We start from the raw sequence: 22,686 nt of genomic DNA on the forward strand, positions 1-22,686 counted from the left end.
AAGCAGACTAATGATTGCCGGGAGCCATGGTTTGGGGGATAAGATCAACAGCAAAAGGGCACAAGGAAATGTTTTAGGGAGATGAACTGTTCTAGTTTATGATGGTACCGGTTGCATGGCTGTGTATGATTACCAAAATGGATCAAACTGTAAACTTACAATGGATGAGTTTTATTGAATGTACATACTACCTTAACTTAAACGAGAAAAAGAATAAATGCTTTAGAGCCGGTGTGGACCTGGATTCCATCCCAGCTCTGCTGTTTAGGTAGCTGAATAACCTGGACCAGTCATTCTCTTTGGACCTTAGTTTGCCCATCTGGAAATATATATTATGGTAGTTGCTTTGGGAATTAGAACAGACAACATTAAACATTCAGCATATAATGCCTGGAGCATGGTAAATTATCAGGTTATTATATTTTACTTTATGGTATTTCTTTTCCTTTATGAAGTATGTAAGCAACACTAGTATTATACTTGCCACTTGTTAATGTTACTTTTTAAGCTTGCAAATGGAATGGAAAGATTTTTCTGAGAAAAATGGATAAGAGTCAAAGAGAAGAGGGTGGGAAGAAGGGATTTGAAAACATCCAAATACTTTATGGGAATGTAGTAGATGAAGATGTATTCCATCCGTTCAAGCATCATTTCTACCTGCTAAGTTTATGTTATGAATAAATTGACCTTTTCAATTATAATTTGCCAGATTTGAAAATTGCTGGGCTAAAACTATCTCACCTGCCATTATAAAGACAAAGATAGAGGAGGGGCATATATGGGACAAACTCCATCACTCCTGTGCTTTGGGAATTTACAGTCTGACTAGGGAAAAGGGGATATTTTTGTACTAAATTTAAGATCTTAACCCATCTTAGGTAGAATTTTTTGCGTGACTAATACTTAGATGGAAGTTGAAAGGGACCATTAGATGTTCGAATAGAATTTAATTTTATATACTGAAATGGTATTCAAAAAATAAGTTTACAAGGTGTTTTTAAGAAACTGATTTTATTGCAAGGAAGGTGATTAACAATTTGTTACTACAGTTAACTTTTAACAGCCTTGACAGATATTTCCAAGCCAGTTAGTAAAATGTACTAAGATCTCTGTATCTTGTTCATTTGATTTCATAAGTATGGCATCCCAGGGTGCTTAAGTTCCTGAAATGGGTGCATGCTACTTTGATCCACAAGAGAATGGAGATCTCTCTCTCTCTCTCTGTTGTGCCATGCACGAGCGTTTTTGAACCTCTGTGGTAGAATCTGTGTATGATGTTACTTGGCTTACAGAAACATCAGCAACTTTAGATGAATCCATGTAGCTGAAGATTTACTTTAGATGTTAAAATCAGATTGTAAGTTGCCCTTAGGGAATCACATGTGTGAGTGCAGCCATGTAAAACTGAGTGCAGGCCAAGACGTAAGGAGTAACAGATGATCCATTTTACAGTGATGCCTCCTGTGCCTAACCAAACACCATACAATTAACGTGAGGTACTAGTCATTGATCATGTAAACTTATTTTTAGAGTAACTGGCATATCCCACTGCAAAGTACATGTACCATTTTATATTATTCTGATGAATTGAAAATAAGTCTAATTTTTTTCAGTTTTGGATTATTCAGGTTTATGATTTAAAGACTACAAAAATGTTAGCATTTTGGACCTTCTACGTTAATCTTACAACCTTTTATCCCAGTGAATCGGTCTAAAATGTTTGTAATATTTTGTTTTTTATTAAAGTATAATTATATACCAAATAGTGTGCAGATCATAAATATATACTGTAGCTTGATATATCATCACAGAATTGAACACAAATTAACCAATACCTAGATCAAGATCAAAACGTTACCAATACCCCAGAACCTCCCCTCAGGATCCCTTTTGGTTAATACCCCTAGCCAAGGGTAACTACTACCTTGACTTCTAGAAATTGACTGTAATTTTTTATGAGGTCTAAAGTTGTTTAATACATAATGAAACAGTAAAAAGAATTTTATCTGTAATGATGATGATTGATAATAAAGAATTAAAGTTCTTGGAGGAACTAGTTCTTAGACTTTGAAAGTATATCGTATCTTGGCATATCTGGTATAAATCTGTACTAGCATAGAATATATTATATACCCAGAATTAGTCACATTATTTCCTTTTTTTCTATGTGGGATTGTTTTGTGCTGGCTCATGCTAAGTTTATATATTCAATAGCCTTTCTTGTTTAAAAGTCATATTTGTTCTCAGGGGAAAGCACTACTTTTGTGCTCCCAAATTTCTCTCCTTGGTGTCCTCTTCATTATCTCTCCCTCAGGGAAGAGTTTGATTCTAATTAGTCTATTTGCAAATGGCCCTCATGAGCAAAATTTTTTAATATAAATTTATTTATTTATTTTATTCTTGGCTGCATTGGGTCTTCGTTGCTGTGCACAGGCTTTCTCTAGCTGTGGAGAGTGAGGGTTACTCTTCCTTGTGGTGCACGGGCTTCTCATTGCAGTGGCTTCTCTTGTTGCAGAGCACAGGCTCTAGGCACACAGGCTTCAGTAGTTGCAGCACGCAGGCTCAGTAGTTGTGGCTCGCGGGCCCTAGAGCGCAGGCTCAGTGGTTGTGGTGCTCGGGCTTAGTTGCTCCGTGGCAAGTGGGATCTTCCTGGACCAGGGCTCAAACCCGTGTCCCCTGCATTGGCAGGCAGATTCTTAACCACTGCGCCACCAGGGAAGCCCAAGATCACTACTTTAAATTGGCTGCCTATTCCATATTCCATCTTTGCCTCCATATTATCAGAGCCTCCAGACTGACATGAACCAATTTTCTGTCTTCGATTAGAAATGGGAAAAAGAGAAGAATCTATAAAAATCATGAACTGTTTTAAGGAAGCTTTGATTATAACTCCCAAGTAACTGTGAAATACTGATGTATTTTTGCAGTTTCAATGTGAGAGATAAATAAAACCTCCTCCAAGGCAAACAAACAAACAAAAACCCAAAAAACAACTCCCAAGTATGCCTTTTGCAGCTCTACCCCGTCCCAAGTTTGGGGTGCTGCTCCCCACCCCCATGCCTGTCTGGGTCTGTGCACTTTGTGTTCTCTATTACCTGAATGGTTAGCAGTTGAAGACTTGAGTGAACAGCATTTTCATTTATCCTTTAGGGATGTTAAGGTCTGATGAGTCATTTGTACCTTAGTATTGTAATCAGATTCTTTTTTATTGAGTATCTGGCCAGAAATCAGATATAATGAAAGAATAGGAATGTGTTGTTTGGGAGAGAAATGAGTAATTTTGAAATACAGAATGTTTGATTTTCTCTCTAAATAGAGGTTTTGCCTTGGGGGGTGTTGGACAGCATGACATCATTGGGGATGGGAGAAGGACAAAAATAAATGGTGGGACATCAAAACTGGTTTTCATCTCTTTTTTTAAGTGTTGTCTATTAGTGTTAATTCACCCATGTTATTATAAGTGAAGTAGGCTTTTGTGGGGGACCCAGCTAGGAAACTACCATTTATTATTCTGGGAAGATGAACTTCAGGTTCCAAATAATGAAAAGTGTAAAAGTTCCTTAAAATTTTATTTTAGAATGCATTCCCTTTGTAAGTGATGCAAACAGTAATTGCTATGTAAATTCAGAAAAGGTGTTTTTCGTTGAGAGTTATACCGAGGGACAGAGTTAGGGAGTAAGTAGGGTTTGAATAATCCTTTTTAAGCTGGATAATACTTTATAATATTTGTGTCATGGGAAAGTGAAGAGGCCAAAGGTGTATCAGTGGGGTGAGTACGATGTCTGAAGAAAAATGGAAACTACAAGAAGATGAGGTTGGCCAACTAGTATTTCAACTTTCTACCTGAAAAGTCTGAATTCTTTTCCTAGGAGAGAAGTAGTTTTATTTAGTTCTACCTTATACTGGGAATGTAACCCCAAATTATCCTTGTTTTTTAGTTTAAATTTAATGTGATAACATTTCATGCCTTTAAAAAATGGATTAGAGTTCTCATTTATTTTTTACAGAACTCGGGGTTTCAAATTTGAAAAACTTTGCGCTTTGAAAGTCATTTTAGATGACAGGATCTCCTAGCAATATATGTATGATGCCACAGTCTAGCTTTATTAAACATTGTAACAATGCATTCTGTGGGCCTTGAGTTTTGAGGGGGAAGAAAATCTTTAAAGTGCTCTATTCTTCAGCATAGCCCGGGATGTACCCATTGCCTAATCCCTTTCTACTTTTTCAGTTCACTTTCTAGATGAAAAATATATTGTTTTCCCTGCATTTGTAATACTGTATGGAAAGTAACTGAGGAGGCTAAGAGAAATGTCACTGAAAATTTTACAGAAATACATTTTGTAAAGCAACAGCTAATTGTGTATAAAATTTCTATACAGTTTTCAGGGGACTCTGAAGTGTGTGTGTGTGTGTGTGTGTGTGTGTGTGTGTGAAGAAATTTAGAATGACCACCACACGCTGCAGATTTTATTTAGAATGAATGGTTTTATCTTTAAAGTGATGTCTGGTGGTAACATATAGTTCAAATGAAGATTTATAAATCAGAAAAAAATTTTAAAGAACTCTATCTATATCTGATATAGATAATGGGCCACAATGTAAATCCTTATAAGACTTGTGAAACTTAAGCACCCATTGTATCTTTTCCAGTGGCTGCCACATCCAGTTGAATTTCTCTTTAAGATTGTGATTTAACTTGTGCTTCATAAAGGTTTTTTTTAATATAATATGTATGTAGTCAAGTTGAACAGTATCTCCAGATTGATTCTGAGAATACTTAGAAAAGGTTTGTGTGAATATTTTTTTATTTCTAAATTCACCATTTTGATACAAATACCCATGGTTTTCTTCTGTGTTTACATGCAGCCAGGAGCTATGGGCGAAGACGAGGTAAATTTTTTTTTTAATGAGATCTTTTGCTTGCCAAATTGTGAGTAAATATGAGTGTGTGCGTGTTTATACCCGTGTGTGTGTAAAACAATAATTATTGTATGGTATGATGTTCTAGCTTAATTATTTTAGCGAAATAATTCTCTTGTCACTTTCATTATAATTATTTTTCATTAGTAGGTAATTTGTTCTTTTAATCCTAATAAAGACATAGCAAAGACTATTTATAACTGGAAGTTTTTGATATATGGTTTATTGTGAATGATCTTGAGGGAATAAAGGCCAAGCATGCGTATTTTGTTGTTGTTCTGTGCCCACCGTGTTCTTTTCACACTACGTAGAAGACAGAAGTTAGGTTTTAGAGGGCAGTTCTTTATCTTAGTAGGTTGGCTGGTGAATTTTTTGTGTGTTACATCCAGAGGCAGATCTACCTTGAAGCTAAATGAAAGTTAAGTTTCAGGTATCCTCACTTTCATGGGTCCCCTCCAAGATTTTTACCTTATCATTGTATTCTTTTTCTTAAAGAGAGAGCCTCAACTTGTATGGGCTCTAAGCCCCATAAAACTTGCATTCTCTCCTGGCCACACCCAGACAAAATAATATTGCTTTCATTTGTGTATTGCTGTAACCTTTCTAAAGCATTTCCATATCTGTAATTTGTTCAAATAATTTTATGAAGTAGGTAGGGTAAGTCTAATGTAGTGGAAAGAGTATGGGGTTTAGGGTCAAAGACTTAGGTTGGAATCACTGCTTTATCACTAACATCTGGTATCCTCATCTGTAAATTATGAAGTAATAAAACCAGTCTTTTCCAACTTCAAGAATGTTAGTCAGTGAAGTTATGGTATGAAATATGGGAGAGGAAAACTTATCCATGAAAACTGAAAGCATTCCATAGATGTCACTTGCTTTGGTGCTTATTTGCAGAAGTTGGGAGAGATGAAGTAATTTCCCCAACTGTGAGATCTCAAAGTCAGAGCCAAGTCCAGAACCTTTGTCTTTTGGCTACTTATTGGGGATGTTTATCATTCATCAGGCTGTCTCTGACTCTGTAATTGAGTCCTGAAGATAATAATATTAAATTCATAGTATTTATTCCACAGTAAATGTTTGTTGAATAGGTGAATACTGGCAGAACCTAATATGTGTTTGAGTTACCAATGAAACCTTCTATCATGATGGAATCATATCGTCAGTTTTGTTCTCATGTGGTGGTGAAGAAAAACATTTGTATAGTTGATTACTTTTTAACCATGGAAATAAAGATCATTTAACATTTGTTAATCTTATAATTTTACAATTTCAAGTGTAGAAAATAATATTACTAGAAATCATTTTGTAACATATATTTTAAAAATTATTGCTAGGAAATTGATGGCTCTCGGGGAGGAATAGAGAAGGACATATCGCGGGGGTAGACAACAGGGACTATACTCTTCTTAGGCACTGATCAATCACCAGATCTTGTCAGTATTTTCCTTCTAGTTTCTCAGGGCTTAACCCTCCCTTTCCATTCTATTGTTTCATGTCTCTGAAACACCACTTTGTCCTCACCCTTGTTCTCCATTCAGGATCCCTGTCATCTGGCTTCTCCCTGTTTCACCAGCCTCATCATCTCCATTTTTTCCCCCCTCACCTTCCTCTGACCAATCCCTGTGCTTTCCAACTCTCTAGCTATTGCAAATACTGTCCACCCTTCCTCTCATTTATTTAACTAAAACCTATCTTTAGTTCATGCATTCAAGCCTAACTCGAGCCTAACCCCTTCCAGGAAGCCTTGCCCAGTGGCCTTACAGGCAGTGTTTTCCTCTGCTTCTGTTGCCTTACGTTCTTTCTGTCTTTTCTGTATGCCCTGATTCTTCAACTGGAGATAGGTTCTTTGAGGACAGTTGTCTCTTGTGCCTAACACTGTGACCTACATATAGTTAGCACTTATTAAATGCTTATTGATGAGGATTGTTTGGAAGTAAAACCCCATATCTATGCAGACCAGAGTTTGGCATTATATTTTTTCAAAATTATTTTATATTTAAAAATCATAGTATACTAAATACTAGACATCAAGAATATAAGATCACCTGTAGTTTCTAAACTCCTGAAAAAATATTTACTCTTCCTCTTTCTGTGTTACCTTCCCCATCTTTATTTGTAAGGTTTGACTTAATCGTTTTCAGAAGCCATGATCATCTTTGCATCAAGTGCTAAACACTGCCTAGAATGACCTGGTCACTGCTCTTCATAAGTCTGCAGTTTGATAGTTGTAGATGAAGAAGATAACAGCAAAAGAGAGAGAGTGAGAGTGTGTGTGTGTGTGTGTGTGTGTGTGTGTGTGTGTGTGTAAAGTTGAAAAAGAAGAGTCATCTTTTTAAAATGTAGTGACAAAGTCATATGGGATGGAGCAGGTGTACCTCATATCCACTCTCATTGCTTGAAATATACTCATCTGGGCCAGCATTACATAGTATAAATTTGATGATCTGGCAGATTTCCTCATGCCATTTATTTGTGTGATCAGGGATTATATTAATGCTTGATTTCTCTCCTCCAAACAAAATTTAGACTTTTCTCCAAAAGCATAAAAAGTGAACCTGCTGATGTGTGTTAACTGTAACTCATATTCTGTGCTTTACATACATTTTGGTAAACATTTTAGGAGGACTTCCCTGGTGGCGTGGTGGTTGAGAGTCTGCCTGCCAATGCAGGGGACACGGGTTCGAGCCCTGGCCTGGGAAGATCCTACATGCCCTGGCAACGAACAGTAGCTTCTGCTCTCCACAGCTAGAAAAAGCCCGCATGCAGCGGGGAAGGCCCAACACAGCCATAAATAAATAAATTAATTAAAAAAAAAAACAACAAAAAAAAACATTTTAGGAAGAGAAGGCAAAGAGAATTATCTGTGACAGTTTTGAGATCTGTCAGCAAAAATTCGGCAGTGAAATCTTTCACCTCTCCTGGAAAAGCTTCCTGGAATAGGTAGAATTTTAGGAACTATTTGGATGATGGAAGAGGAGTAGGAAGCAAAGCACGCCAGGTATCTGATTCAACTTAAAAGAAAGCTTTGAGGTGAGATTGGCATGACCAGATGCTTGGAGCATATGTCTGTGAGTAGATGCAGTGGGGACCAGCTGGAGAGGAGAAGTTGGCAGTGAGATGGTCTGTGCTGCCCTGATGAATGGTTTTTGACACGGATAATGTCAGGCTTTAGAAAGAGAGTTTCGTGATACAAGTAATGAAAACAGGACAGAACTTGGGCATCAGTTGACAGCTTGGATGGGGAATCAAGTGTTGGAGGGTAGACTCTTTGGCAAATCAAGCGCTTCCAGTAGTACAGTTGAAGCAGTAGCAGTTGGGAAGAAGGAGAATTCGATGTGAAAGAATAGGATTTGAAAATGAATCTTGATTGTACATAAAGTTTTAAAATATTCAATTATATTTCCCATTGATACCCACTTTTATTTTAGAGACGGGTTTCAGTAGACAAAAGTTGATTTCCCTTGTGGAATCAAAATGACAGCAAAGAATCTTAACCTCTTCTTTGCAGAGTGTTCTTTCACAAGTTTTTTTTTTAACATCTTTATTGGAGTATAATTGCTTTACAATGTTGTGTTAGTTTCTGCTATATAACAAAGTGAATCAGCTATACGTATACATATATCCCCATATCCCCTCCCTCTTGCATCCGCCTCCCACCCTCCCTATCCCACCCCTCTAGGTGATCACAAAGCACAGAGCTGATCTCCCTGTGCTATGTGGCTGCTTCCCACTAGCTATCTATTTTACATTTGGTAGTGTATATATGTCCATGCCACTGTCTCACTTTGTCACAGCTTACCCTTGCCCCTTCCTGTGTCCTCAAGTCCATTCTCTACATTTGCATCTTTCTTCCTGTCCTGCCCCTAGGTTCTTTAGAACCATTTTTTCTTTTTTTTAGATTCCATATATATGTGTTAGCATACAGTACTTATTTTTCTATTTCTGACTTACTTCACTCTGTATAACAGACTCTAAGTCCATCTACCTCACTATAAATAACTCAATTTCATTTCTTTTTATGGCTGAGTAATAGTCCATTGTATATATGTGCCACATCTTCTTTATCCATTCCTCTATCATTGGACACTTAGGTTGCTTCCATGTCCTGGGTACTGTAAGTAGTGCTGCAATGAACATTGTGGTACATGACTCTTTTTGAATTATGGTTTTCTCCAGGTATATATATGCCCAGTAGTGGGATTGCTGGGTCATATGGTAGTTCTATTTTTAGTTTTTTAAGGAACCTCCATACTGTTCTCCATAGTGGCTGTATCAATTTACATTCCCACCAACAGTGCAAGAGGGCTCCCTTTTCTCCACACCCTCTCCAGCATTTATTGTTTATAGATTTTTTGATGATGGCCATTCTGACTGGTGTGAGGTGATACCTCATTGTAGTTTTGATTTGCATTTCTCTAATGATTAGTGATGTTGAGCATCCTTTCATGTGTTTGTTGGCAATCTGTATATCTTCTTTGGAGAAATGTCTGTTTAGGTCTTCTGCCCATTTTTGGATTGAGTTGTTTGTTTTTTTGATATTGAGCTGCATGAGCTGCTTGTATATTTTGGAGAATAATCCTTTGTCAGTTGCTTCGTTTGCAAATATTTTCTCCCATACTGAGGGTTGTCTTTTCGTCTTGTTTATGGTTTCCTTTGCTGTGGAAAAGCTTTTAAGTTTCATTAGGTCCCATTTGTTTATTTTTGTTTTTATTTCCATTTCTCTAGGAGGTGGGTCAGAAAGGATCTTGCTGTGATTTATGTCATAGAGTGTTCTGCCTATGCTTTCCTCTAAGAGTTTTATAGTGTCTGGCCTTACATTTAGGTCTTTAATCCATTTTGAGTTTATTTTTGTGTATGGTGTTAGGGAGTGTTCTAATTTCATTCTTTTACATATAGCTGTCCAGTTTTGCCAGAACCACTTATTGAAGAGGTTGTCTTTTCTCCATTGTATATTCTTGCCTCCTTTATCAAAGATAAGGTGACCATATTTGCGTGGGTTTATCTCTGGGCTTTCTATCCTGATCCATTGATCTATATTTCTGTTTTTGTGCCAGTACTATACTGTCTTGATTACTGTAGCTTTGTAGTATAGTCTGAAGTCCAGGAGCCTGATTCCTCCAGCTCCATTTTTCTTTCTCAAGACTGCTTTGGCTATTCGGGGTCTTTTGTGTTTCCATACAAATTGTGAAATTTTTTGTTCTAGTTCTGTGAAGAATGCCATTGGTAGTTTGATAGGGATTGCATTGAATCTGTAGATTGCTTTGTTTTCCTATGCAGCTGCAGCCCCTGTTAGAAACTAGCCTGATAACTAGTGTCATACATGATCTTTGCCTACACATTAAACAGCACACTTGATTAAAATATATGTTGTGTTTTCATTTCACATGAGTTTTTATGGTCTCTGGGAGACTTTTGTCCATAAACAGAGATGTTGGCTATGCCAATGCTTTAGATGTTTAACAGAATTTCTTAGTTAAAGAGCAGCCAGGAAAATATGAAAGATCTTTTTAAGTAATGTGAATGAGCAAATGGAAAGAATGATTGGAGTCACTTTACTGTTGGATTTACTGTGGATTGGTGTTACTATTGTAAAATGTACTTCTGTGTATATTTTTTTTTTCCTGTGTATATTTAATCCATAAAAACTATTGAAATTAATGGATGATTTAGTCAATAAAAAAGGTTCTAAGAATCCAATAAAACAAACTTGTGTATCAAGTTGGAGTTAGGTCTTTCTGCCAAAAGCCTGCCCAAGGCAGGAGAGATCAGCTGTATCAGTGAGACCATGGTACAAACATGCCATCCTGCTAATTCAAACTGGGGTTATGTGAGCTTTCTTGTCTAAAGGAATGGATGGTCCCAGAATGAAACATGAACAGCTGAGGAAATATCTGAGTGTTCATAGCTATAGTGTCTGAAGTATTGCTGCTTATAATAATAGGAAAATTTTTCACTTTTGCAAGTTGCTCTGGAAGGAGCCTAAACTAATAATGAAGGAGGGGTTCTGGGCTGTCCACCCTAATTTCATTCATTAAATGTTTGTTTGCCCATTATGGGTTGGATGAGATGCTAGACCCTAGCTGTCTCTCTACTGAGTGTTCACTCTAGTGGGGGAGAGAGAGGTAATACATCAGTATTAACAAACATTTTTATACTCAAAAGTTGTGATAAGTACTAGGCAGGAAAAATGGGAGGGTCCCTTTAAGGTAGGATGGTTTTCTCTGAAGAGATGTTATTTAAGCTCAAACCCAAAGGATGGAAAGGATGGAAAGATTTATTTATCTTTAAATAAATGTTTTATTTTGGAAATTTCCAAACATGCACAAAAATAGAATTGTTTAATGAACTGTGTACCCATCACTTAGCTTCAATGATTATCAACATTTTTGCCAACCGTGTTTCATATGTTCCCCGTCCTTTTTTCCCTTAGAATATTTTAAAGGAAATTCCAGACATCATAATACAGCTATTTTAAGAGGCTTGAAGCATAGTACTGATAAATGCTACAAGATTGATAAACCTTGAAAACATTATGCTGAGTGAAAGAAGGCAATTAGAAAAGATCACATGTTGGATGATTTCACTTTTATGAAATGTCCAGAATAGGCAAATCTATTGAGACAGAAAGTAGACTAGTGGTTGCCTAGGGCTGAGAGGGTTCAAGGAAAATGGGGAGTGACTGCTAATGGGTTAGAAGGATGAATTGTATAAAAAGTAAATTATTTCTTAATAAAGCTGTATTAAAAAGGAGTGGTGGGGGAGGGGAGAGGCACCTGAGGCAAGAAAGGGCTTTGTTTGAGGAAGTAAATAGAGCCCCGAATGGCTGAGCTTGGTGGGAGAGAAGGGAGGGTGTATTAAGATGAGGTTGGAGGAAGGAAGGAAATCTGATCTTGCTGGGCTTTAGCTCCTGGTAAGAATTTTGAACTTGGTCCAAGTACAAGAGGAAATCTATGAATGTTTTAAAGCATGGTCAAGTGATCAGTTTTATGTTTTTAAGAGTACTCTGGCTGTTGTTTGGAGTAGAGTGAGAGAAGTGGGTTGTCTACGTTGGAATGATGGTAGTAGTCTAGGCAAGAGATGCTGCTGCTTTAGGATAGGATGATGGCAGTGGAATTGGAAAGAAGTGAACAAATGGGGTTTTATGTAAGAGTTTTGTGTAATAAAAGGAATGCTGGGACTTCCTTGGTGGTCCAGTGGGTAAGACTCCACGCTCGCAATGCACGGGCCCGGGTTTGATCCCTGGTCGGAGAACTAGTTGCCACATGCATGCCGCAACTACGAAGCCCTCTTGCTGCAACTAAGATGTCCGTGTGTCAAAACTAAAAATGATCCCGCATGCCGAGATCCCGCAACTAAAGATCCCACAAGCCACAACGAAGATCCTGCCACAACTAAGACCTGGCGCAGCCTAAATAAATAATTTTTTTTTTTTTAAAAGGAATGTTGTTGCCCCCAGAGATTTGAAACCTTTCATCTAGTTCAAATCTCTCATTATGTAAATGAGACTCAGATAAGTGAAATGTCCAAGGTCATAGAGTAGAACAACCTAGGCTGGAATCTGACTATCTTGACTTATAGGCAGTTTTTTTTTCTTAAGGGAGACATGCTTCATAATCCATTAAAAAAAAAAAAAATCCCCAGAGTGACTTATTTCTGAGCGCCTTGTAAAACTAAGATGGAAAGGGCCAGGCTTGGAGTGGAAATATTAGGCCAGGAGTGCCCTGGAGCTGCTGGATTGACAGCAGAGACGTGGCAGCTCAGAGGTGAGGTCCAAGCAGTTTTAGCAGCACAGCATGGCTAGTGGGCTTTTGTTTTCCCCTCATAAGCTGCAGGAAACGGAACCTCCTGGGGAAGAGTTATCTTCGACAAACCTTCCATGCTTAACTAGGCTTTGCAGGTTTCTTATTTGGCCCTTGTCTTCCAAGTCTCCTTTAGCTTTTTTTTTTAAAAATAAATTTATTTATTTATATATATATAATGGCTCGTGGGCTCTAGAGCACAGGCTCAGTAGTTGTGGCGCACGGGCTTAGTTGCTCCACGGCATATGGGATCTTCCTGGACCAGGGGTTGAACCCGTGTCCCTTGCATTGGCAGGTGGATTCTTAACCACTGCGCCACCAGGGAAGTCCAAGGCTCCTTTAGCCTTAAGTCATCTCTACATCCAGAGACTTTTTGTCCATTTACTGGACCAAAAACTACATTCTGCTTATTAATTGAAAATAGATATCAGAAAACCAGACCATTGGTGGAAGAGAAAGCCAAATGGCCAAAGTGCAGCAGTTGAGAAGTATTTCTCCTGTTTCTGTTGAAATATTGAATATGAATATTTTATGTGAAAGTTTCATGAGATTCTAAAGCAGATTTATATGCTAGGTACATAGAATATAATTTTTGGTAAGTAACGTGACTTACTTAAAACATTTTGGTCTTGGGGAATGCCTTTTTTTTTTTTTAACATCTTTATTGGAGTATAATTGCTTTACAATGGTGTGTTAGTTTCTGCTTTATAACAAAGTGAATCAGCTACATACCGAGCTGATCTCCCTGTGCTATGCGGCTGCTTCTTGGGGAATGCTTTTATTAAAGAAAAGAAGTATGTCAGAGAGATACTACTTTAGTGAAGCAGGGCCTCTCATGGGATACAGTTTGGGTACATCCTCTTAAGTTTCAGTTTCTAGTAATGCATGTCCAGGAACTAAAATTATACCAGTCTTCCCAGGGACTGTTTGTCATGGGAGGATAATTTATGCCAACCAAATGAATGCACGAATACCAACCTCTTTAGTCTACTGGACAGATCGGAATACCAGTGTTTCATCTTATCATGGAGATGGATGTAACAGAAATATAATTTCAGTGGCTGATTATTTTTCTGCTAGTTCAAGAGTCACCTCTTCATAATAAGGCACTAAATTCATAGAACAGCCCTTCAGGAGCTTATAATTAGAGCATAGGGAAATAGATGGTTTTCAGGCTTTGGAAAGATCAAATGAGCCATTCTGTCCCACATAGGAGTAATCCCGACAGTATTGTCAAAGTCCTCCTATCTCCTGTTGATATGAGTTAGGTAAATGCTGCAAGTTCTTAGTCTACCCTTCTGTCTTTTAAATGCTTCCTGCATACTAACTTTTTGTTCCATCAGTACTTGAGGCAGTCATGTTACAGTAAGGTTGACTAGATTCTAGATTTTGTATTCCATTCCTGAGCATATACTTTTTTTTTTTTCTTAAGTCTTTATTGAATTTGTTACAATATTGCTTCTGTTTTATGTTTTGGTTTTTTGACCCCAAGGCATGTAGGATCTTAGCTCCCCGACCAGGGATCGAACCCTCACCCCCTGCATTGGAAGGCAAAGTCTTAACCACTGGACTGCCAGGGAAGTCCCATCGTATACTTTTCTTAACTTGATTGAACTTGGATGTTTCCCAAGGCTCCATACACTTCACACAATGTCTCTTTTAGTGGCTGTCTGCTACAGACAGATAATCTGCATTTCAGTGGTTCTTAAGTTTGAGCATAGGAGTCACTGAGGAGATTTGTTAAAAGTGCAGATTTTCAAGTTTGACCTCCATGATTCAATTTAAGTAGATCTGAGGATTGAGTTCTGAGACCTGTATTCTTAGTTCTTTAGCTTACAGTTAGAGAAACATCATGTATGTGTGAATTCTTAGCAGTTTCATTTCCAGGGGCAAATTTATTACTAAAGTCTACGGTACTCTATATACTAATAATAAGACAAGTTTGGTTTTAAAACCTTGGAAAGTTTCTTAAGTACCCATAACCAATTTTTAAAACAGCCCAAATTTTTGCAATTAACATTTGCTTTTATTTTCTTTGCCAAAATACTCCGGGGAAGCTGTGGTTATGTTGGCCATGCAGAAAGAAAGTTCTCTTTGTTCCAGAATGTCTTGAACATCCGCTGCTTCTCCTCACTGATCTGGTTCAAGACTTCCTCATCTCTCAACTGGACAGTCACAAATTTGTTCAGAATTTCACCCCATCCTCCCTCTCCCTGGGTGCAGATTGCTAGTGGAGGTGATGTAGCTATTGTAGGATTTGGGGTGGAGGGAATAACATGGTCCGGGACATCTTAGAGACGTCATTCTGACAGGATGGAAGATGGATTAGATGGGAGTATCAGAGTCTTCAGGGAGTGAGTGTGGTTTTTTTTTAAAAGCTAGTATTAGAATGAAATAGCAAATTTGGAAAATGTGGAAATTTCCTGTTGCTTTTGTAATATATACTGTAAAACGAATGCTTGAACAAACAGAAGGAGGAGAAAAGGTCTCAATTTTCTAGGAACAGGATCCCATCTCTTGCCGTCCTCACACCTGTATGTTGTGTGCCAGTATTTATTTGCACATACTGTTTTCCTTTCTTGTCTACTGCCTCGCTTTTAACACTTACTGAATACCTATTTTATGTGCCCTTATTAAGACATGAAGATACAGTGGTGAACAAGATTAAATTGGTCCTTGTCCTAATAGAGCTTACAGTTTCACGGGGTTGGGAAACGAGATACCAAATGAAAACCCGTATGATAGCATAATGGTAATTGAGGAAAAAATGTTAGGAAAAGTGCTGTGAGTAGATAGAAATGGGCATCTAATCTAATCTAGAAGGTCAGGAAAGTTCTACCTGAGTTTCAATGACTTTTCAGCTTAGACCTGAAGAATTAATAGGAATTAACTAGAAAATTGGGGAGTTGAGAGGAGGGTGTTTGTTTTGGGTGGGGAGAACACCTTGTCCTTAGGGCCTGAAGCAGGGAGGAATAATCAGGAATTTCTAAAGAGGTCTGGGTGATTGGAGGTTAGTGAACCAGAGGGAGAGGCAGCAACTATGATGAAGGAGAGGTAGGCAGAGGCCTTACAGTTTACAGTGTTTTTGTACTTTATCCAAATAAGGGGTAAGGGGTTTTAAGAATGGGGTGAAGAGTGTAGTTACATGTTCAGATTAATATTTGAAAATGGTGACTTTGGCTGTTTTATAGAGAAAGCATTGTGGGTACAAGGTAGAAATCAGTAGACTAAACAGGTTGTTGTATAGCCTCATAAGGCTGTTCAGGGGAGAGATGATGGCAATCTGGACCAGGGTGTTAGGACTGAAGGTGGAGAGAACTAAATGGATTGAAGAATTATTTTGTAGCTTGAGTTGGTAGGACTTAGTGAGAGATGGACTAGATGTGGAATATGAAAGAAAGGGATGTCAGGGATGACTCCTAGATTTCGAGATTGAATTGAGTGTGGATAATAGTCATTTTTATTGAGATTGCAGGGGATGCTAGAGGCGCAGGTTTGGAGGGAAAGATAAGAGCTGTTTTGAAAGTTCTTTTCTCTGTGGATTCTTATTCTTCACCTTAGAAACTCCCACTCCCACAAGATTCTGCTCAAAATTGTCCTCCTGTGAAATCACTATAAAGCCCTCCCCACCCCTTGCTACCTTTTTCTGTAGAGCAGTAAATTGTGCCATTGTGTCACTTGGTAAAGTCTTCTCTTAGTATTTCTCTATTTTATAATTATGTGCTTGCCTATCTCTCACCAGACTTGATTTCTTTGGCAGCGACGTCCAAATAACTATCTGTCCTGTTCCTGGAATGTGGATAAACATTTCTTCAAGTGTTTGCCACTGAGTTATACATGTATGTTAAAGTTTCCTTTATCTTAAATCCAAGTAATGCTAGATTAAGTGATTTTACTGCAGAACTTTTCCCAGTCTTTGTATTCTTTTTTTTTTTTTTTCCCCAGTCTTTGTATTCTAATATGGCTTGTGAATCTCTGGGAAGGGCATAAGGTGTGCAGTATTTTCCAATATTATTTAGTTCTCCCAATCCCTCCCCCACCCCGCCACCAGCTTTTGTTTTCTGAGCATCTCATGTTACTAGTGTTGAGGCTAAGAGGCGGGGATAGGAACATAATGTGGGAAATGCTGATTTGGGTGTGTGAGTAGGCCTAGGCACATAATTCACTGAGCGTGGACTATGTGAAAAGCAAATCCGAGAGCCGTGGGAGAACATCTCTGGATGTTTTGGGGAAGCTCGTTTTGCCTATAGTTGCTGCAGATCTAGTTCTTTTACCCCCAATGAACAAAACAGACATCAGGGGATGAGAATTTACTGTCTATTGTTTGTCCTTGCCAGGCTAAAAATGCTAGGTAACACGAGGTGACAAATTTTGTTCTGTTTCTTTGTAGCTAAGCTGGGAAGAGCTGAACAAAAAATTCTTTGGTCCTTTTACTTATTAACTCTCAACATCAAAACAGTGCCTTTCTTATACCACCTGGGTTGTTCATAAAATAAACAGAATTATATTAGTAACTTTTTTACAGAAGAATTAATGTTCAGTATTTTTCTAGGGCTATTTATATTCTGTTTTAGAGAGTTGGCTGTAGTGATGCAGAACCTAGGTCTCAGGGAAATACAGAGAGGAGAGACTAAATAGGGAAGACAGTGTCCTGTTTTTGAAGAGTGTATGATTTATTTTAGAGGGGAATTTTTCTTTTTTTCAGAAGTTAGAGAGCTCAAGATATTTCAGTTTTAGAGTGGATCCTAGTGGAAACCTTTACTAGGAACTCACTGACTCAAACAGGAAAAACAAATATATATATATATATATTTTTTTTTTAATAAATTTATTTTTATTTATTTTTGGCTGTGTTGGGTCTTCGTTGCTACATGCAGGCTTTCTCTAGTTGGCGGCGAGCCGGGACTACTACTCATTGTGGTGCGCGGGCTTCTCACTGCGGTGGCTTCTCTTGTTGCGGAGCTCAAGCTCTAGATGTGCGGGCTTCAGTAGTTATGGTGCACGGGCTTAGTTGCTCCGCGGCATGTGGGATCTTCCCAGACCAGGGCCCGAACCCATATCCCCTGCAATGGCAGGCGGATTCTTAACCTCTTCTGCCACCAGGGAAGACCTATATATATTTTTTAAACTTAGGTTTTATTTTGTGATGCCAGATGGCATTATTATGTTACATTTATTGACAGACTTTAACTACTGGCATCTTTCTTATGTCATGTGGAGTGGATAGGGCCTTTACAGACTTTATTTGGCTATAGAGTTAACAATAGACATTGTTTTTTTGAGTGATATAAAATACAGCTTAGATTAATAAAGATGTCATAACCACATCTACATCTATACTCCCATATCTTAATTTACATGTCTTCATTTACTTGCCCCACCCTTTTTTATTGTGGATGTTTATTTCTAAATTGGAGTAGCTTGGAATGGCAGGGAAAACTTGATCATTTTTAGTACTGCTATCAGAGAAGTTACCAGCCTCTGTCATCAGTTTAATATTCCATCAGCTATCAGACCCAGTCTTTAGACATGAACCTCTGAAATCACCATAAAGAACAATCAAAATCTGTCAATAAAGATTACTTTTCCATTTATTTTAAGAAAACCCTGGGGTAAGGAAAAACAACTGCTGAATACTTTTAGCAGCAGTGATAGGGACTGTATGAGTAAAATGTACTAATTTTTTTAGCAGCGAAAACAGCTGCAATTTTTGACGCTTCTTCCTTAATATCGATCCAGTTGTTTCTGTGCTGTACATAGCTTTACACAAAAATGACACTCTAAACTTGTCTAGACCTGGTAACCTGCAGTCGCTTATTCTATTGAAAAAGTCACAGCTCAGGATATATTTTTTGGAATGCTTCACTCTGTGCTTCAACTCCTAATAAAGCATGTGTTGTACAGGAAAATAATTTTAACCATAGAAACTCCCACATTTGTTTCAGGTCGATCCTCTCTCTTTCCCTTTGAAGATGCCTTCCTGGACGACAGTCACGGAGATCAGTCCTTGTCATCCGGCTTAAGTTCTCCCACTCGCTGTCAAAATGGGGAGCGAGTAGAACGCTACTCTAGAAAGGTGTTTGTTGGAGGCCTTCCCCCTGATATCGATGAAGGTACAATGCACTCACTTTCTAATGACTTTATAAAGGCCAGGTTTGTTATTTGTGTGATTTGACCGTACCTCTCTTCTTGAAGGCAGCTTCAGGACGTTCATATCATGGTGTCAGGAGATGAGGATATTTGATAGATGGGGAAGTGAGAGATTGTACACTTTAGGTCTGCTCTTCATACATAGCAGTCTTCAAGCAACTTCCCATTTCCTAGTTATTTGTTTGGGGATACATTTTAAATAATAATGAGAGCTAATATGTATGAAACTCGTACCACAAGCCCATTGTTGTGCCAGGTGCTTTACATTATCTTGTTTAATCTCCATAGCTACCCTGTAAGGCGTCTCCTCCCAGCTCTGTTTTGTGGGTGAGGAAACTAAGGATCAGAGAGAAACAGCTTATCCAGGGTTATGCAGCTAATGGCGCAGCTGGAATCAAAATCAGTCTGATTCCAGAGCTTTTGCTCCTATCCATCACACCATACCATCTCATATTTTAATGTAGATACCTATTAATGAAGCACCCCCTCTTGCCTTTAAAAGAATGAAGACTTATTGGAATATTTCCTAATAACATTTTTGAGATACTGCCAATCCAAAAGTGAGTTTCACTTATGCCTAAAGCCAGCCAACATATAGTAGGTTGTCAATAACTATTTGTTGAATGGACAAATGAAATAGAATTGTGACAAAGTTACCTCAAGGGAAATAACAGTGGCTCTAATTCTAAGGCTTTGGATCTGCTATAAAAACATTGTTAAAGCAGAATTGTTTTGCCAGTATTATTTAAGCTATGATATTTCTCTGATTTATCATGATTTTCTTTTTTTCATAATGAGAGAAGAATAGTCTCTAAAAATAGTTTTACTTTAGGCTTACTGCTTTAAGGTTGTACATTTTCCTCTAAACTATTCTTCTACTAGTGTTAATCTCATCCATGGATTGGATTTTCCTTTAAGACCAAGTTTTTGATCATGGCTGAGAGAGTGGCAATTTAAACCTGATTAGGAGCTTAGTTATAACCTTCTGCTTTGAGTCAAAAGTCAGAAGGAAAAGATAAATTTGTTAAGCTATAACTTTTGAAACATTTTCTTTATAGGCTGTGTAGTAGGTATGTATGAGAGAAAAAGACCATTGGCTTTAGCTTTCTCTTATCCCTAAATAGAATTACCTACTTATTGTCCCTACTCCTCACCAAAGGAATAATATTTCTAAAACAATCTTAATAATAATCTAAGATTAATAATCTTAGAGATTATTTCACCACACAAGTGGAAGTGTATTTTAAATATTTTGTGTATTTTTGCCTCTTTTTCTAAAAACAGAGAACATTCCTATTTTTAGAATCTCCTCTTTACTTGATAGAGAGGTCACCTTAGCTAATGTCAGACTTTTTTCCTTCCAAATTCTTTATATCAGGTTTATTGGAAGTGAAGAAGGGAAGTGAATTATAGTTAGGAACACATTCTGCATTGTTGAAATACAATGGTATTTCACTTAGTAAGTTTGACTTCTGTAAAAATGCTTTAGAATATAGCTCTCAAAACATTTTAAAATAGGACTTCCCTGGTGGCGCAGTGGTTAAGAATCCGCCTGCCAATGCAGGGGACACAGGTTCAAGCCCTGGTCTGGGAAGATCCCACATGCCGCGGAGCAACTACGCTTGTGCGCCACAATTACTGAGCCCGCATGCTACAACTACTGAAGCCGGCGCGCCCTAGAGCCCGTGCTCCACAACGAGAGGAGCCACTGCAATGGGAAGCCTGCGCACCGCAACGAAGAGTAACCCCCGCTCACCGCAAATAGAGAAAGCCCACGTGCAGCAACGAAGACCCAACTCAGCCAAAAATAAAATAAATAAATAAATATATTAAAAAAAGAAAAAACATTTTAAAATAAAAAGACATATTTTATGCTATTCTGTTTGCAGTATTATTTTCTCTTCTGCTAAGAGTCCTTCTTTGTTTTGTAGATGAGATCACTGCCAGCTTTCGCAGGTTTGGACCTCTCGTCGTAGACTGGCCTCACAAAGCTGAAAGCAAGTCGTATTTTCCTCCTAAAGGTAATGCGCTTAAAATGTCTGCACTGCCTGCCTATTGGAGAGCTAACATGATAACTCAATAAAAGGCAGCCTTTTAACTCTGAAAACAGCTGTTGACTTTTTCCCCCCAATTAAGAAAACATTTTAATGTTGATCATCTTTTTATATTTTACTGTTTCCACTTGGAGACTATTCTCCCAGGGGCACACTGATTGTTTCGTGGCATCTACTTTTATTGACAGTGAGATCCTGTGAGTTTATTGTGAATGAGCCTTGGCTAACTTTTCATTAACTGAGAGAAGAGATCCAGGGTTTTGAGGAATGTCAGCAATGGAAAAGAAAAGATCGTTTTGAGTCAAATTTTATTAGTAGCCCATAGCCCTATGGTTTTATAGATCTTATACACCCCAAACTTGGGAAAGCTAGTGACTGAAAAATGACATTATATAAAATTACTTTTATCCATGTCTGTATCTTAAGTGACTTAGCCTTTTAACAGGTAGAGGGCACACTAATAAAGGACTCTTTACATGACCTTGCTTCCCTTATTTTTTATTTTTATTTATTTACTTTTTTTGCGGTACGCGGGCCTCTCACTGTTGTGGCCTCTCCCATTGCGGAGCACAGGCTCCGGACGCGCAGGCTCAGCGGCCACGGCTCACGGGCCCAGCCGCTCCGCGGTATGTGGGATCTTCCCGGACCGGGGCACGAACCCTTGTCCTCTGCATCGGCAGGCGGACTCTCAACCACTGCACCACCAGGGAAGCCCTTTCCCTTATTTTTGATAGGCTTTTTTCTTAGTTTATGAGGGCATGAAAATATATCACTTTGTTTATAGTTTGTCATTTCTGTGGAATCTAGGGAACTTTTCTGGTGATATTAATTCTACATATGTTCCTAGATTTATACTGAAGAGTGTTTTGAGTTAAAGAGAAAGTTTTCTTCTTGTGTTATGTTCTGTATGTTTCAAGGATGTCCTTCATCTCTAAGGAATGGGGTTTTGATGTGTATTATTGTATAACAGTACTCACCACAAGAAGATGGAGTCAAAATACTTGTCCTTCCTGGGCCTTGTATAGGAATCAAATTATAGCTTAACCTAGGAAAGGCAGGAGCTTCCTTTTATGTCTGGTTTATTAGATTTGTCACCTGTACTTCTCTCCACTCTCTTTATAGCCTATGAAAAATAATATAAGGCTGTTCGTTTGCTTTTAACATTCTTCTGTTAATCTTCAATAATTTTTAAAATTAAGTTTTATGTTAGTCAAAAAAGATAAAGATCATCATGCTGATTATTTCAGTGAAGGAATGTATTCACTTTGTGGTGCATGTATAACACTAAAGAAACATGTTTAAAACATGTTTTTAAGAATGCTAATGGTTTGTTAAATCAGAATAGTAGTATTTCAGTGAATGAATGAGTTCACCACCCTGTGCTGCATGTAATACACTCTGTAAAGTCACATGTATAACAAGATGTTCCTGAGAGTACTAGCTGCACGTGTGAATGAAGGCAGTGTTATTTCAGTGAAAGAATGTATTCACCACACTGTGGTGCATGTAACACACTCTGTTAAATGACATGTATAAAAGATATTTCTAAGAGTACTAGTTGAAAAAAAAATCATTCTGAGAAGGTTATAAAAATGATTCTGGGATAAAAGGTGTCAGGTGATCATTGTAAAAAATAAAAATGAAGATAAGCACATCTATGGTCATGTCCAAAGAAAATTATCCCAAATCTACCTCTGTCAGAGATAATCACTGTATACATTTTATTAAATATCCTTCTTATATCTCTTTATGAATAT

General features: G+C 37.9%; 1 protein-coding gene across 1 annotated transcript in view; it reads left to right on the forward strand.

Annotated features, from left to right (window-relative positions):
- Positions 1-22,686, forward strand: part of CPEB3 (cytoplasmic polyadenylation element binding protein 3) — a 144,600-nt gene that overhangs the window by 58,255 nt on the left and 63,659 nt on the right. The window contains exons 4-5 of the mRNA XM_024739545.1: positions 18,671-18,838; positions 20,807-20,896. Coding sequence (XP_024595313.1) covers positions 18,671-18,838; positions 20,807-20,896 — 258 coding nt within the window. The remainder of the gene's footprint in view (positions 1-18,670; positions 18,839-20,806; positions 20,897-22,686) is intronic.

This window comes from Neophocaena asiaeorientalis, unplaced genomic scaffold, assembly GCF_003031525.2.
Source record: "Neophocaena asiaeorientalis asiaeorientalis breed wild unplaced genomic scaffold, Neophocaena_asiaeorientalis_V1.1 scaffold597, whole genome shotgun sequence".
NCBI classification, from domain to species: domain Eukaryota; kingdom Metazoa; phylum Chordata; class Mammalia; order Artiodactyla; family Phocoenidae; genus Neophocaena; species Neophocaena asiaeorientalis.